The sequence below is a fragment of the Varanus komodoensis genome, unplaced genomic scaffold, assembly GCF_004798865.1.
Source record: "Varanus komodoensis strain SLA01 unplaced genomic scaffold, ASM479886v1 scaffold52, whole genome shotgun sequence".
In the NCBI taxonomy this organism is placed as follows: Eukaryota; Metazoa; Chordata; class Lepidosauria; order Squamata; family Varanidae; genus Varanus; species Varanus komodoensis.
Window position 1 is genome coordinate 4,366,145 of NW_025336114.1, and position 15,554 is coordinate 4,381,698.

The window sequence follows — 15,554 nt, forward strand, 5'->3', positions numbered from 1 at the left end:
GAAAAGATTTTATGGGTACAGCAAACAGGGGAATAAGGAAATCTACAGTCTTAGTTCAACCACAATGCCAACATGGAGGGCAACACCCAAGCAGCTGTCTCACTTAGAGGTCTTTTCACAGTGACTGCTATACAGTATTTATATTGAAAGTAGCAGCCCAGCCCCCAAGAATTTGTCGAAGCTTAAACTTTGTTAGACAAAGCACCTGAACCCTAAGCATAGCTACTTTCAAAACCTCCAACTCTGTGAAAAGGTAAAACTATGATAATGGCTGCCTTTCTAGTCATTAAAAAAAAATCTTCCATTACTTTTGCTGCAAAACTCTATACTATTTTTAAGACTCTTAATTTTTTACCATATTTCCATTTCATTGGCCACCTAAAAGTAAAAATCAGTCCTCCAGTTTATGTGAGCGTCAGCAGTTTTTCAGTCCTTAGAAAGTTGTTTTGTTTTGTTTGGAATTTTAAAACTGTGACCATAATGCCCACTTAGATTTTCCTCCTGTATAGGAACAAAAGATTTAACTGGTCTTTAGGGGCTGTGCCCACTGGCGACCCTAGGGCAAGTCATCCCAAGCAGGCACTTCAAAAATAAAGGAAATAACTTCTCCGTTTGGTCAGGAAACCTCGCAGCTTAGAAACGTGCCTCGGTGTTTGCGTGTGTGTATGCGTGTATGCGCGCGCGTGTGTATCGCGTGAGTGTGCTTGTTTCTTACTTTCCAAACCGCTGCATAAGGCACACAAAACAGCAACTTTATTTGGGCCGTGGCGGGGGGGGGGTGCCGAGCGACTACAGTTCTCCGAGTTGAGAGTGAAGCCAGGAGCCAAAGTGAGAGCAATGGGGGAGCTCATTGGCAGCCATATTTAAGTGGGTCTTCCTCGGGGAGCCAAGACTGCTTGGTTGTAAAGACAAGACCTATTCTACCCCCCTTCCCGCGGCCCAGGGCCCAATATCGGGGGCGAGGGCGCTATACAGGGTTGCAAAAGAAGTTAATATTGGGACGCTTTTTTTTCTTTTTCTTTTTTTTTTTTAGGACTCAGGACTCATCAGTTGGCAGGAGCCCGAGGAAGCGCTGACCACCCTACCCCCCCCCCAAGCCTAAGCCCCCTTTTGCAGCGAAGGGAGTGTGGCTATCAGTACCCAATGAATAAAAGACCAAGGTGGGCTCTTTCGAAATCTTTCCCTAGAAATGGAGGGGGTGCGACTGAGGCTTGTTCAAGATTGGTTGAGAAAAGCTGGACACATGTAAGTTTCGGAGCAGGATATATACGAAGATGCTGGCCTCCGAGTTGAGGGCTCTTGAGAGCAGAGAGTTACTGGGATTTCGGGAGAGGACTTTCGGGGGACTGAAGACAGGTGGAGGGGATTCTTGCCCCAAACTGTTCACACAGAGGCCGCGTTCCCACCCCTCCCCGGTCGGACGGTGTGCATGCATGTGTGGGGGTGAATAGGTCGCCGCTGTCCCGCAGGTCGTCGCCGAGACTCACTCACCGGCGGCGGCCGCACCTTGCAGATCCCGGTCTGCTCGGCGATGGGCCGGATCTTGTGGATAAAGGCGAAAGGGTCAGCGAACTCCTCCCAGCTGGGCTCGAAGACAGGGCATTCAGGCGGCGGTAGAAACTCGGCCATGGCTAGCCTGGGTGCCGACAGGACGGGCAGCTCGGAGTAAGGCAGCCGTTCCGAACAATCCCCCAACAGCCAAAGCGTCGTTGAACTCCGCTAGAACGAGCCGTGTGCCTCCGCCAAAGGAGAAAAGAGTCCGCGGAGGAGGCCAGGCCCTGTGGGAAGTGCCTCCTTCCCCTTTTCTTTTGGACGCGCGCTCCCTCGCGCCGCATGGGGCGATCGCCTTCCCCACCCCACCCTTTTGTTTGGGGGTGGCTGGCTCATGGGCGCCAACTCTCTGGCAGAGGAGCTTGCACAAGCCACAAGTACAAGCATCTTCTCCTTTGTAGGAAGGCCTCTCCTGAGGCAACTCATGGAGGAGTACAGGACCTATCAAGCTAAACTATCAGGTTTAACCCTGAAATCCTGAAGCTTCAAGTCCTTCAGGCTGCAGTTCTGGCTGGCTCAACTGTGACTGCCCACGAAGGGAGATGGGCATATGTTGGGAAAGGAGTAAACTACTCGCTCTGGCTTTACTGTAACTGTTGTGCCAGGACTAAATGAGCCAAAGCTCCTTCATAGTATGGCCACAGAAAGCCTGAACGGAGGAGAACTGGTTCAGACTAAGGATATCCTGACCTGGTCAAGAAACTATACTGTTTGTAATGATTCCTCACTATATGGTGATATATGCCTGCCCTAAAACCGTTTAGCCTTTTGTCCTGTATTGTAATCCATTCAACCTTTTGTTTCCACTCTCCTGTGCCTCCAGCAAACCCCCTCCAAACTGTTTACCTGACTATATTATAAAAGCCCTTTGTACAGCACATTTCCGTGCAGTCCCTTGTGGGCTATCTACATGCTGCATGTATTTCCTGTATGTCTGAATAAACTATAATGTTCTTTTGATTGTTACACCCTCTTGTTCATTCTGACAGTTACATCATTCAGTCAATCAACCTGTTTGGATTATAGTTTGCTCTAAACAGCCTTTTGCTAGGGAAAGTTGAGGGCAGAAGAAGAAAAGGAAGACCAAATATAGATGGATTGTCTCCATAAAGTAAGCCACCACCTGGAATTTACAAGGCTGTAACGGACAGAACATTCTGGAGAACTTTCATTCCCAGGGTTCCCATAAGTTGGAGATGTTATGATGGCACATAACAAAAAAAATGACATGACTTCATATGTTATTAGTGTGAGAAGGTCAGCAATTTTAGAGAACATGGGACACTGGAAAATGGAGCATCTTAAGCTAAGTTCTTCTAAGGAATTGGCTGGTTCCTTGGCTTGAGTAAAGATTATACAGAACAAATTCACTCCACCTTCTTCTAACAATTGAACTAGTTCAAAGTTTGCTGGTGCCATTCACAAATGGCTCTTCTTTTTAAAACATATTTAACATTCTTGCCTTCAGATACAGAGCTGAGATGGCAAATCCCATTTTGTTTTGTTAGGTCATTGTGATCTCACACTGATACTGCAAATAATTAGCAATTTTAATAAACCTGAAATACCACTTTGTTTAAATCTGCCTCAGTAGGCAATAGGAAGGAGTGGAGAGAAAATCCAGGCATTCAGTTTCCTAGGCTTATATTTTACTAAGCATAAAGTACCTTAAATGGTGAATTCAGATGAAATAATTCTACAAGATAATATATATGCAAAGATGGGACCAGGATGAAGAGTCATAAGAAGACATTCATTTAGCTGCTCACTGTTTTAAGAACATTTCCACTGTGAAAAGTGTATAAATATATCAGATTAAGGTACACTAGATGAAATAAATGATGCCCTGCACTTAAACAGTGAGTTTGCATTTGTATATTTTGCAGTTCAGAAAAAAGGTTTCTTTGTGTACAACCCCTTCCTAACTCAAATTGAAAATTGAGGACAATGAGCCTAGTATGTTTTTTCTCACAATACTTTATTTGTTCCCCACATGTCTCTTATATTTCTAAGATTACCTCATTTCTCTAAAACTTAAGCCACATAAGCTGTAAAAGTTTGATCCCATGATATGCATGCTTACTCAGAAGTAGATCATATCAAGTTCAATAGTACTTTCAAGTAAGTATACAAACTACTGTAGCTTAAATGGCCTTTGGAATTATTTCAATTGCTAATTCCCAAAAGGTCAAGTAGACAACAATTCAAAACAGTTTCACAAACTATATCCAAGAAATGTGGCATCATAGAATAACCCTATCAGTTCTTAACCTTTGCATTTTCAAAAATGACCAAAATTAAAAGGGTCTATATTGTTTCCAGAAAGATACTGAACTACTTGTAACTAAAGAAAAAAAGCTCCTGATTATGGAAAATCTACAGAGGCCTCTTTATTGTGCGCCTTTGACACTTTAATCATGTAAGGATTATAGCATCAACTAGCATATGCTTGCTCACAAAATAAAAGGTAGGAAGGAAATTTTTCAAGTATGTAGGATGCATTTTAGGACCATGGAAATGACATAAAAGTTGCAGACCTCCAGACTAAGCTCACTGCCTTAAGCAAGAGTAAGATGTTTAAATCAAAATTCTGAGCCATGTTATCCCCAAAATGAATTGATTCTAATTTTTTTCAGTTACCTAGCTACTTAATAGGTCTTTTCGAAACTCCTTATAAAATCAAGCAAAACAAAAATTTTACAGGATTAACATGACTTCTCCTTGCAGTCCTCCTGTGCAAAACTTTGCGATTGGCCTTTGTTCTGGGTGCTTGATACTGGATTGTTGTGAGAACAGATTTCCTCTAGTTAGCCAGCAACAGGGGATCACTAGAGGCCTCTAAGCTAATGAGCTCCGTGCAGAGAACGCCAACCACATGAGTCTCTAATCCACCTTCTTCGCCTTTATGATCTATGTTTACATGTGCGGAGGGATCCTTCACAGCTGACAGCCACCTTAGTACCGGCACTTCTTTTTTTAAAGAGCCTCTCTATTCTCTAGGATAGGCCAAGGGCTTGGGGAAACGTCAGAGGGGGAGGGCTGCTGAGCTGTTTCATTGTCTGTGGCTGGCACTGTGCAGTGGGGAAGACTTCCATTTCCAGTGCAAAGCAGTGCGGGCGGGGGTGGGGGGACTGAAGCACTGCTGTCCATGTAGCTTTCTAGCCTGCATGGAAGAATCAGAGGGCCCTTAATTCATAGGGGGACTAGCTCTAATCATTTCCCTGGACAATGGAGACTGATGATTGGACAGGAGGAAAATGGTAGTGAGGGGAAGCTGCTAGGAGCAACCATTGCACATTTGTGTACTTCCAAGTTAGACGGGTTTAGTTTACGCAAGTGCCGCGGAGTACAGTGGGATTTACTCCCGAGTAAGTGTGTTTAGGCAATACTGCCTCTCTAAGAGCTAGGGCTGTAATCCTATGCCCAGTTACTTAGAAGTAAACCCCACTGAAGCTAACAGAATTTAATTCTGTGTAGACATGCATAGATTGAACAGTAGATCACGATGGGCTTGCTAGAAGGTGCCACGTTCCTAGAGAGCAGATTAACCGAGGGAGCCCGCAGTTGTTGACACTGGATTTTTCCGTCTAGGATTGCTTTCCCCAGCCCGAAAAGGCAGTTTTGAACACCTCCAGTCCTCCCTTTTGCAGCAATCTGCGGAGTCTCCAAATGTAATATCCCCCCCACACGCACAAGCACCACCCTCTCGCCTCGGCCCTCATAACCAAAGGGGCTGTTTCCCTCACCCGCTTTCTAATCCCTGCACAACTCTTTTCCTTCGAGCAGAAACCGGGCTTTTCTCCAAGGAAAAAAATTGGAACTATTCCAAAAGTTATGCACAAACGGGTTTCTCCCCTCTCCCCACCAAATGGAGCCACTGAAAGACTTACAGAAAGCTTTCACAAATCCTCCAAAACTTAGCGCTCCGCCGACAGAATGTGCCTTATCTTTGTCTGTGTATTTGGGGGGAGGGGCGGGGGGAGAGACTGCTCTCTGTGTAACGGAAAATAGAGCAAATCAACTCTTCCAGTAACACCTTCCTTATTTTAATCGATGTCATCCCCCATACTTCCTAACGGCCATACCTCCATCATTCTGTATCCCACAAAGCAGTCCACAGTATTCTGCACAGCGTGAGAGTGACTTCCATCTCTCTCCTGCCAACCCTGAAGATGTTGTTACACCATCCCTACGGCCCGCTAACTTAAAGCCCTGTTGGGATTTGTCCATCGATAACATCCCCCTCTAGCTGTCCTTCTAGGTTATTAATGCTGTTGTAATCCTAACCAAATCCTCTTCCACACGAACAGGGACACGCACACGCATGCACAAGCACCCCGCTACTTTTGCGGATAAAGGATGAGTTTTGAGAGACACTGGAAGGGAGGAGACGAATCCTTCGTTTGCCCCTTGACTGAGAACCGTCTGATCTGGCTGGAGCCCTACATTCAAGTTAACAAGACACCGCGGGCTTCTTTCTCGTCCGCTGCTCCATTTGAGGACGATCTGCAGAACAAAGAGAAGGGGAACCTCTCTGGTGTCAGATTATCAATGGGAGGTGAGACCCACCCCGGATGGGGCCAGGCCCGTATATGGATCCAAATCCCTCCCTCGTCTGCATCTGGAAGGGGTCTAGCATATGGAGGCAGGCAGAAGGGGTGGGGAGGGAGCGCCTCCATTGCTGAACAGGCACATCAGGTGCTCAGGAAGTGTGCGCGCGGGGAAAGAGCCACGCTCAGGTGACAGTCCCACAAAAAGCGGTGGGACCCAAGAAGCTCGGTAGCGTACAGCTCCAGCCAGCCATGGAGGAAGAGCAGCGACTCTCTAGGACCCAGGGGAGCAGCAGGCGCTGCACGTAGCACACGTGTATTCACTCCCGTATTTCTGGGACAGCCTGCTCCTCCCCCACCCAACGCTTGCAGCCGTCACGCCACTTCCTCCACAGCCCCTTTATTGTCCCGTGTGCTCCAGCACCCTGCACCCTTCCCTCCCTCAGTGGGCAGTAGGCAAGTTCTCCAGCACAGCAGCTGCTTAGAGGGGAGCGGCCCTTTCCACACGTGGGTCCTGTTCTGCGCTCTCTCCAGCTGCACCCTTCTGAATTCAGGGGAACGTCATTTGCATAGTGTGGGCGCACAGACCTTTACCCAAAGCGCCGGGTGGAGTATCTCGGTTTACATAGCTCTTAAACCACCCTATCATCACCACAAAAAAGTTAATAAGTTACCCAATGCAGGCGTTGGCCGCCATTACAATGGATAATGCGAAAGTACAGTTTTAATAAGCCAAGATAGTGATTATGACTGCAAAAGTCCGGCGACTTTTATTCTGGATTCATTTAAAGTAAATATAAGAGCATATAGGTACAAGGAAAAGTACGAGTAAGTGGTGATGTACATAGGATTGGGTGCTGCATTTTTATATGAGTAGCCATGAAGTTCATGGTAGCTTCAAGACACTTTAATGTGCCACACAATTGCTGTTTTTGCTACACAACACTAGCATGATATTAGTGAGAAAAATTCTATGCATATATATTCAGAAGTAAGCTCTTCTATGTTCTACATAAAGCAAGCCCTACATAAAAGTGCACTGGAGGCCAGTCTTTGATGACTGATCAGAATACAAATTCCTACACCCTTATATCAAGCATACTGTGGGTAGGATGGTTGCACAGAATCAAGAAAAAGCTTGGATTACTGTGCCTTCATCCAGGGCTGGCCCAAGATACTTTACTGTCCAAGACAAAGGACAGTAAAAAGTGCTCCCCTCCATCCTACCCAGAGAAATTGCATCCACTGTGATAGCTGAAGGCCCTAAGCGATTTTGGGGGTACAGAACCAGCTGTTCTCTAGGAATGCCTAAGTGGCTTAGGAGGAATGGTTTGGAAACTGCCACAGATTTCTACCAACATCAGCCTTCTTAATGGAAGGGCTGGCTCTGCCTCCTCCCAAACTCTTTTATGTCCTCTTCTGTGGATTTTAATGTCAAATATCTAACATTCAGTTTTAGTATTCCATTTACAAATGTATCTAATATTTTACAGCTGGCATTCAGTATTTGATATTTCACATTGTTTCACAAATCATAAGCTACTTCAACTGATATTGGAACTTGCTGTTTCCCATATAACTCATTTGCTGGCGTTTGGTAATAAACTGCTGATATTTGATATTTAATCATACTGAATTTTGATTTTCAATATTTACTGGCTTGTAGTTCATAAGAAGAATTTGAAATTCTATCTTTGTACATAGTATTATTTGCCTTTTAAATGTGTGATCTCTGATCTTCACTATCAGTAGTGTTGAATTGTCTTTTATCATACAAGTGAAACCTGCAACAGAATTTTGTTTTGTGGAGTACTTCTACTCATTGTGCAGGTCAGTTGTGCCTTGCCTTCCATTTTCCCTCTTCATCCCATTTTCGGACCCATGCAGTAGTGTGCGGCCACTGAGCAATGCCAAGTGCCTTTAGGTTTCTCCCCCATAAACTGTTTTCCTGCATTAGCAAATCCTACAGCCCATTATTGATTATTTAGTATATTTAAATTATGTTTAAGTCAGGTTTCAGGTCATCATCATAAGGTAAAACTAAAATCTTTTAAAAATGCAAACATCAAAATATGAACACCAGTATTAGTAAAATTAAAATCCAGTAGTTATAATATGAACACAGCAGCACAATGTCATCCTTTATAAATGCATAAAAATACATACATTTCACACCACTTCAATGCCAGCATTCAATTAAATACTCCCACAGAATCTTCTAGGAGAAAGCAACTTAAAAATGGATTAACACCTCCCCCTGCCACCAAGACCTACAATGAAAGGGGCACATAAACCTCTGCTGGAAGAGAAATCGGCCAGCCAGGCCCTTTTTGGAATAACCCATTCCAGCGCCATCCTGTTTTCTCCTCTACAACAGAGAGCATTCCATAGTAATTAAGCTTGCTAACTCCTCACTGGGCTGTGTCCGAGGCAGTTGTGGTATGGCACCTCTCTTCCTTGACGGTTTTTCGGGGGGGGGGGGGACATCTAGAAACCTTGGAATTCTCCCAACCCTGCTGTGCCCTCCTTCCTGTGTGTGTCTGGTACTATTTTAGCTACATTAAAATCCACACTCAGAGAAATGAGTGTATTATTAGTATATAGTATGTATGCCCTCTGAAACCAAAACACAAAAGAAAATAATCCAGTTGATTTCTTTTCAGGTAAACATCCACAGGAAGCCATTTGCGCTGCAATTTCTGGCTAACTAGCGAATTCTTTCCAGATCTACTGCTGCTGTTCTAGAGTTCCACTAGATGGCAAACTCTAAAATGCAACGTTGCTACATCTAATGCAGTTGACTTCAGAACAGAAGCCAGCAGCACCGGCGGGGATGGGATGCTGGACTCTGGGAAATTTTCCCTACCTCTGTACACACGCTGCTTTGAATCAACCTAACATTTAGGGAGGAGAGCTTTTCAGTGAGATCCAGGAAACTAAGGGGGCTGGGGGAAGGACAATCCACTTGCTTACCTTTTTACATACTTTAACAATGCTTGGATTTGGGGGAGGAGTTTTTATTGGCAGCTAGGAATGCATGTACCCTGGCAGCAGCTGCATTGTCTGTTTCTACGCACATACTCTGCAACCCCATCAACATATCTGTTCCAGTAATTTTCACATAATAGCTCAAATTATCTTCCCCTAAGTGGCCCCTCTTAGGAAAGTTGCCATTTCCTGAGAGGGCTAGATTATCTCTTGTGAAAGGTTTAAATGTCTGGAACTGATTTTCTGGTTGTATGGCGTAAAGAATCTCTCTTCCTATCGTTATCATTCCCAGAATACATATTCCACTTTGGCAGAAAGGTGTTACATAAATATAGCAAATATGTTTTTTCTCAATACCCAAAATGCACTGGAAACGTGCCTTTGTTCTGCATATACATTCCACATGTATTTTCTTTTAGTGGTATGGTAGCCATTGTAGAGAAAACAGATGTGGTGATATCTTAAGTAGTATTCTCAGCTGGCCTGCTTATGCACCTTGTATGGCAGCCTGCCTTGCTGTAATCAGCACATGAAGCTTTCCACAGTATGGAAATAAAGATTGTCACCTAATTTACACTGGAGGTATTAAAGGGACCCATTCTGATTCAAAAATCAACAGATTAAAATTATGTAAAACAACCTTTTTGCTTCTGTTTCTGTTAACAAAGACAGTTCAGAAAATGTCCCACTCAGTAGAGACGATGATCAAGGTTGGCCATTGTCACAACTATCATTTGCTTATGTTATTGACATCTGCTAAAAAAGTAACTGATTCTACCACCCCACCACTCTCTCACACACCATGTATTTACCATGCATACATTCATATGTGTACACACACCCCTTTTCTTTTTCACTGAAAACATCACTCATTTCATCAGGATCCTCCAAAAATGCTGCCTAAGCCCCTTCACACTCTCCCCATCATTCAGATATACAAGCACACAACCACCAGCCAGCTCCCTCAGCCTCTGCAGCTTCTTGATACCCTTTACTTATTTCCTTCAGGCTTCCTCAACCGACCCCCCCCCCCCCAACTAGCTTACCACTGCTCTTCTTAGAACCCTTTACTGATTTCCTAGCCCCTCCCCAAGCTTACCAGTCAGAATCCATTTTTCTTTTCCTTCTTGGTGTTTGGGCATACTAAAGAGGAAACTAACAGCCTACAACTGCACACCAACTTCACTTCCACATGGAGCCCAGAGACATTCATGGGGAAAGGAGGAAGGCTGCAGCTGAAGGCTTTGATGAAGCAGTCTCAGCTGCTGGTAAGGAAAGTTCTTGTTTTACAAATGGAAGAGGCAGAGTGCCCATTGGGTACCACATTGCCTACTTCCAGGTTAAAGCCACATCAGGTGACAGTTTCTTACATTCCCCTCTGGATGCTGTAATTTTCAACAAGAAGAATGAAGATCACCCTCGGGAAAAGCAAGTTCCTCTGGAAGAGTCCTGTGTTCACTACACAAGTCATCTGTGCAAACTAGTTTCACAGCTTATATTGATCCTGTGCTAGTCTCCCTCAAGCTCATGAATTAGCAGAAGACTAGTGTAGACTGGTGCATTCTAGACCCTGGAACAACTGATAATCCCTGAAATTATAGCTATCAGTCAAGTCATGTTGGCAACTGGTGTTTGTGGAACTGAGAGGGAGAGAGTGAAGGGAAGAAAAATGCAGGATGCATGTCAGACAAAGAAATTAAGAAGTGAGTAGGCTGGAATGTTGTTACTGGCATAATAAATGAAGTTAAATAAAGATAAGAGGATGACACCATCCTTCTGATGCTTTTATAGACAACTCTCAAGATGAAACATCAGATTATATAATTGCTGGTTATTAAAAAATATAAATCAGTTGAATACATCAAATTTAGTTTTCAGGCAAGTAGCTCAATTAAATAAATCATTTAAAAATGCAGAGATATCCTTTCAAGTCAGATTGCAGAGCAAGAAAGAAACATTTCACCCTGGGGACTTGTGGTTGGACAACAGGTAAACCTATGGTAACAGGTGACTTTCAGGCAGAACATTTGGAAGAATGACTCTCAACAATTGAAATTACTTAAAGCTAAAATTTGATTTTAAAGGCCCAGTATAAAAAGTAACAATCAAAATACTAGGAATACTAGGAATATAAGTTAATCAAGTGTAAGCAAGAACACAATATAATAGATGGGTGTTGCTTCTGGCACCAGCAAAAATGTGTTTTAATGGTGGGCAGGGCAAACCAAAGAAAGTGCTGCACCAGCTCACCCATCCATGTTAAACATGCACAGATCAGCATGAGAGTGAGCACAATGCTCCAGGGTGTTCCTGCTTCATCTTTTGTATGTCATTGCATTGTTTCCCGAACTTCACCTAGGGTCCGCACAGCATTTTGTGTGGTTTTGTCTTTGCATTGGGCTATCCAGATGGTGAGCAGAAGTGCTACAAAATAAACCAAGGGTTCTCCAGGCACTTTTGTTTTGAGTGACCACCAGGCAGCTGCTTGTTCATATGAATAGGGCCTAAATCTCTGACCCAAATAGCAGAACTAATCTGGGTCAACCTGGAGGCTTGTGCAAACATGCAAGTATAAGAAAGATTCAATCATCAAGGCTATGGATTTTGGAAAATTTATTCTTTTCTGGGAACAAATGCATTTAGAAAAGAGAAGCATCTGATTATGATCATGCTGGACAGTTTTACTACACACATGTACTTGTGTGTGGCTTAACCACATGTGTCATCAACTGGCACAGAAGCCTCTCTTTTACTTTCACAGTCTATGATATAAAATGGCTCCTAACAGCTTATACTTCAACTTAGCATATGATCAGGACTTCAGGTTTTAATTTGCAAACTCTTTTGCGTTAGACCTGATTCATGCATGCTGATGCCTACCAGGCATCTCAAAGCCAGCAAAATCCAAAGCTATATGGGATCCAGAAACCTCATAGGTAGGAAGCCATGCAACATGATGTGGCTGGTGGGAATACTTACCTCAGCCCTTTGGCAGGAGATGGTATCTTGTGGCATCTTCTGCTCTGGCAGGAACCGCTGCAATTACTTTGGCCAATCACAGTTGAGCTGGGAATCCATTGTGCTGTTTCTGGACCCCAAGTAAGGCCTGTCCTTCATCAGGATTTGTTTTCCTATGTTGCAATGTGGGGAGGATTACTATTACTACCATTCCACTACCACCACCACCACCCTATACAGATTACATGGTCCTCCTCTCCATTTCATCCTCACAAGAACCCAGCAGAACAGATGAAGATGAAAGACTGTGGCTGGCCCAAAGTCACTTGGTGAGCTTCATGGCTGAGTGGGGACTAGAATCTGGATCTCCTGATTCCCCATCCAACACTCTAAGCACTACCAGGTATTTTTGCAGATGGCACTTTAGGAATGCACTCTTCCTTCTCAAAGCAACCTGACTTTTCTCCCACCATCTCCCTGCCCCCTTCCTTTTTGCAGCTCCTCCTCCTAGTTCCATGTGTGTATTAATGAAAAATTTATACATGTACATGTATTAGCACATGCATATGAAGGAATTACCCCCACTCCTCAGTGTATTGGGATCTAAAGCAGAAAAAGTCCATTCAAAATTGGTTTCAGGCCTATTCTTTGTATTTAAATGGGTTGTAGATTGGTCTGAAAGCTTCACAGCTTTAGTTGAGTTCCCATATTTGAAAGATCTTGCTACACCTGAGGGATAGGCTAAGTACAGAGATATGTAAAAGACAGTCTGGATGAGGTAATAGATATCACCTTTCCTAGGCTTTTGTCCTAGGATCACAATTCCCCCCATGTCAGACCCTTGACTGGAGATGCAATTTGACAACATCTGGGAAACTCAAGGCTGGGAAAGCTTTGCTACAGTGCTATATATTGACGAATGTGCCCGTTTCAAACTCTGCTCAGTTGCAGAACTCACTGAGGTTCCCTGAATGGGTCAGTCTGCCTAACTACTTCACAGGATTATTGTGAGGCTAATGGAGGGATTCATACCACTTTAAGCACCTTGGAAGGCCAGGATAAAAGTGAAATAAGTAAAATGAAAACCGTATTAGGTGCTCTGTCTGCTTCAGTTGGATGATGGCAAAAGAGGTTAGTGTTTGCTATCATTCTGCTTATGATTTCTATTCTGGAGTGTTTGATTAGCCAATCTGGTCTTTGAACAAACCTAGTTGCAAGCATCTGTCACCAAAGTCTGAAGATCTCTGAATGAATATGAGTAATGAAAAACCACCCATGTGGGCCATGGAACTAGGGCAATGCTATCATAATCACCACCATCACCGTTATCAACATTGTCATCACCTGACAGGAAATCATCAACAGAGGAAACGTCTAGAAAAGTTTTTTAAAAGCCGAATGAAAATCCTTCATGTTTTAAAAGCAATTACTTGATTTTTAAATTCAGATTTTAAATGTTTTGTTATCTGCATTTTATATTTTATTGTATTTTATAAATTGCAAACTTTGACTATTGGACATCATATAAATGAAATAAAGACACATATAAAGCAAGCAAGCAGTTAGGAAATTTTGGAGGAGTGCAGTCATGCTAGCTGGGGGATGCTGGGAATTGTAAGACTTTGTCTAAAAATGCATGAAATTGCACCTTAAATACAGGCTTGCCAGTTTTTAGGGCCAGGATGATTACTTAATGGGCTAAGCAGTGAGTCCTTTGGTTCAACTCAGCTGTTCAACAACATTCTTTAACTAGATGACAGCAACCACCAAGGTCATCATGACTGAGTGTGTGTGTGATGTGAGCTGAAGTCCACTCTATCTGGAAGACACCAGGTTAGGCAAATCTCTAGGGCTTTCTCCATTTGTGTCATATATTGAGACACTGTAACACCGAGACATGAAGGAATTTGGCATGCATCTTAAGGATGCAATTATACATTTAAGGTCTGAATACCAGCTCAACCACCCACACCCATTGTGAGGGGAAGGGCAAAAATTGTAGCATTCACAATAATGTAGCTAATGCAATAGCTTCATTGAGCAATACGTTTTTTTTAAATGTGTCATGTTTCAGCAAGAAATGCCCTAATAGTAGTAAATGTCAGAACAAAACTTCTATAGTCATGACATATTGTTTTCATTTTAGAGTCAAAAACCAGCTCAGCTACAACTTTGAAAAAGGTGTGAGGGAAGATGCAAAATTCATTGGGTTGGATCCAGACAGCTATTTAGAAAAAAACCACTTAAGTCCATGAGACATGTTACTCTTGACTGAATTAAACTGATTTCAGTGGTTAGACTCCAAGCATGAACAACTCTAGATCCAACCTTTTTAAAGTTATGTTTAAATTATATATCATGCTTCACTAGCAAATATATTTTGGTGATGCCTTATCCTTCTGATAGGTATTTCAAGTATGAATAAAAAGCAATAGTTCTGTGAGGCACAGGAATGGTAAATACATACTGTCTACTATGAGCATTTTACTGAACTAGACAAAAAAACTGAAGAGTTTCTCCCTACACCTAATCTGTCTTACAGTATTTCAGATTTAGGAATGTCAGAACTAGCCTAACATTAATTTTAAAAAGGTTCATTAAGTTTCAGACACATCAGTGTCACTCAGCCAGTGCCAGGACCAGACAATTTAAGTGGCTTGTTCTTGATACTATCTTAAACTTTAAAATTTGCTCTGCATCCCTCCAGCAACTTGATCCAGTGTAGTAACTCCTAACACAAATGCATTATAGTAAAACACTTCTGAGCATTCCTTTGCAGGGCACTTGATATGCATCAAAGGCCAAGCTTAAGTCATACTTAGAAGAAAGGCTGCGTAGATGGAGAAGCTCTTGCAGTTGTTTCTCTTTCTAGGGCCCTCCATGGTAGTTATAAGCAGGACCATGGAAAGCATGATCCTCGGTTCAGCCAACACAACAAACCATGGTGGTATGGAGAAACCATAGAACTGCATCTTATTATGGTTTCTAAAGACCAGACTTACCATGGTAAAATACAGCTTAGTTCAGCCAACACAACAGATTAAGAGTGGTAAAACACTATCATGGCTTGCCATGTTGTCTGAACCTAATCCTAAGGTATTACTACTTTGAAACTCTTGGTGTTTCAAGAGGAACACCGAGACTGATCCTTTAAGTTCCCACTCTTGTTCAGGATACAAAATTGCAATGGTTGTAGCCCATTTGCCTTCAGCTCATGACACAAGAAAGATCTCAGACGGGTCATCCCCTCCCATCCCAAAATGCAGTGGTAGAGAGAAGATGTTCATGAAGATAGTAGTTATTTTAACAAAGCTGCATGAGTGAGAAGCTGCATCTGCCAAGATATCCTCTTCTGCAGATTAGGGGTACAGGATGCCCCTTCCCACCAATTAATTTGAATGCTGCAGAGAGGAAGAAAGGGGAACAAAGCATAACATTGGATTCCATATGGCAAATTGAAATTGAAGGTAGATCAGAAAAAGCAGGAAGGTTAGTCTAGCTATAGTC

At 43.1% G+C, this 15,554-nt stretch overlaps 1 protein-coding gene across 3 annotated transcripts in view; it reads right to left on the bottom strand.

The window, feature by feature from the left end:
* Positions 1 to 1,729, bottom strand: part of KDM5B (lysine demethylase 5B) — a 73,379-nt gene extending 71,650 nt beyond the window's left edge. For all 3 annotated transcript variants that reach the window (XM_044447654.1, XM_044447653.1, XM_044447652.1), the window contains exon 1: positions 1,492 to 1,729. In XM_044447654.1, the coding sequence (XP_044303589.1) occupies positions 1,492 to 1,629 (138 nt within the window). In that variant the 5' untranslated portion in view covers positions 1,630 to 1,729. The remainder of the gene's footprint in view (positions 1 to 1,491) is intronic.
* Between the last annotated feature and the right edge of the window lie 13,825 nt (positions 1,730 to 15,554).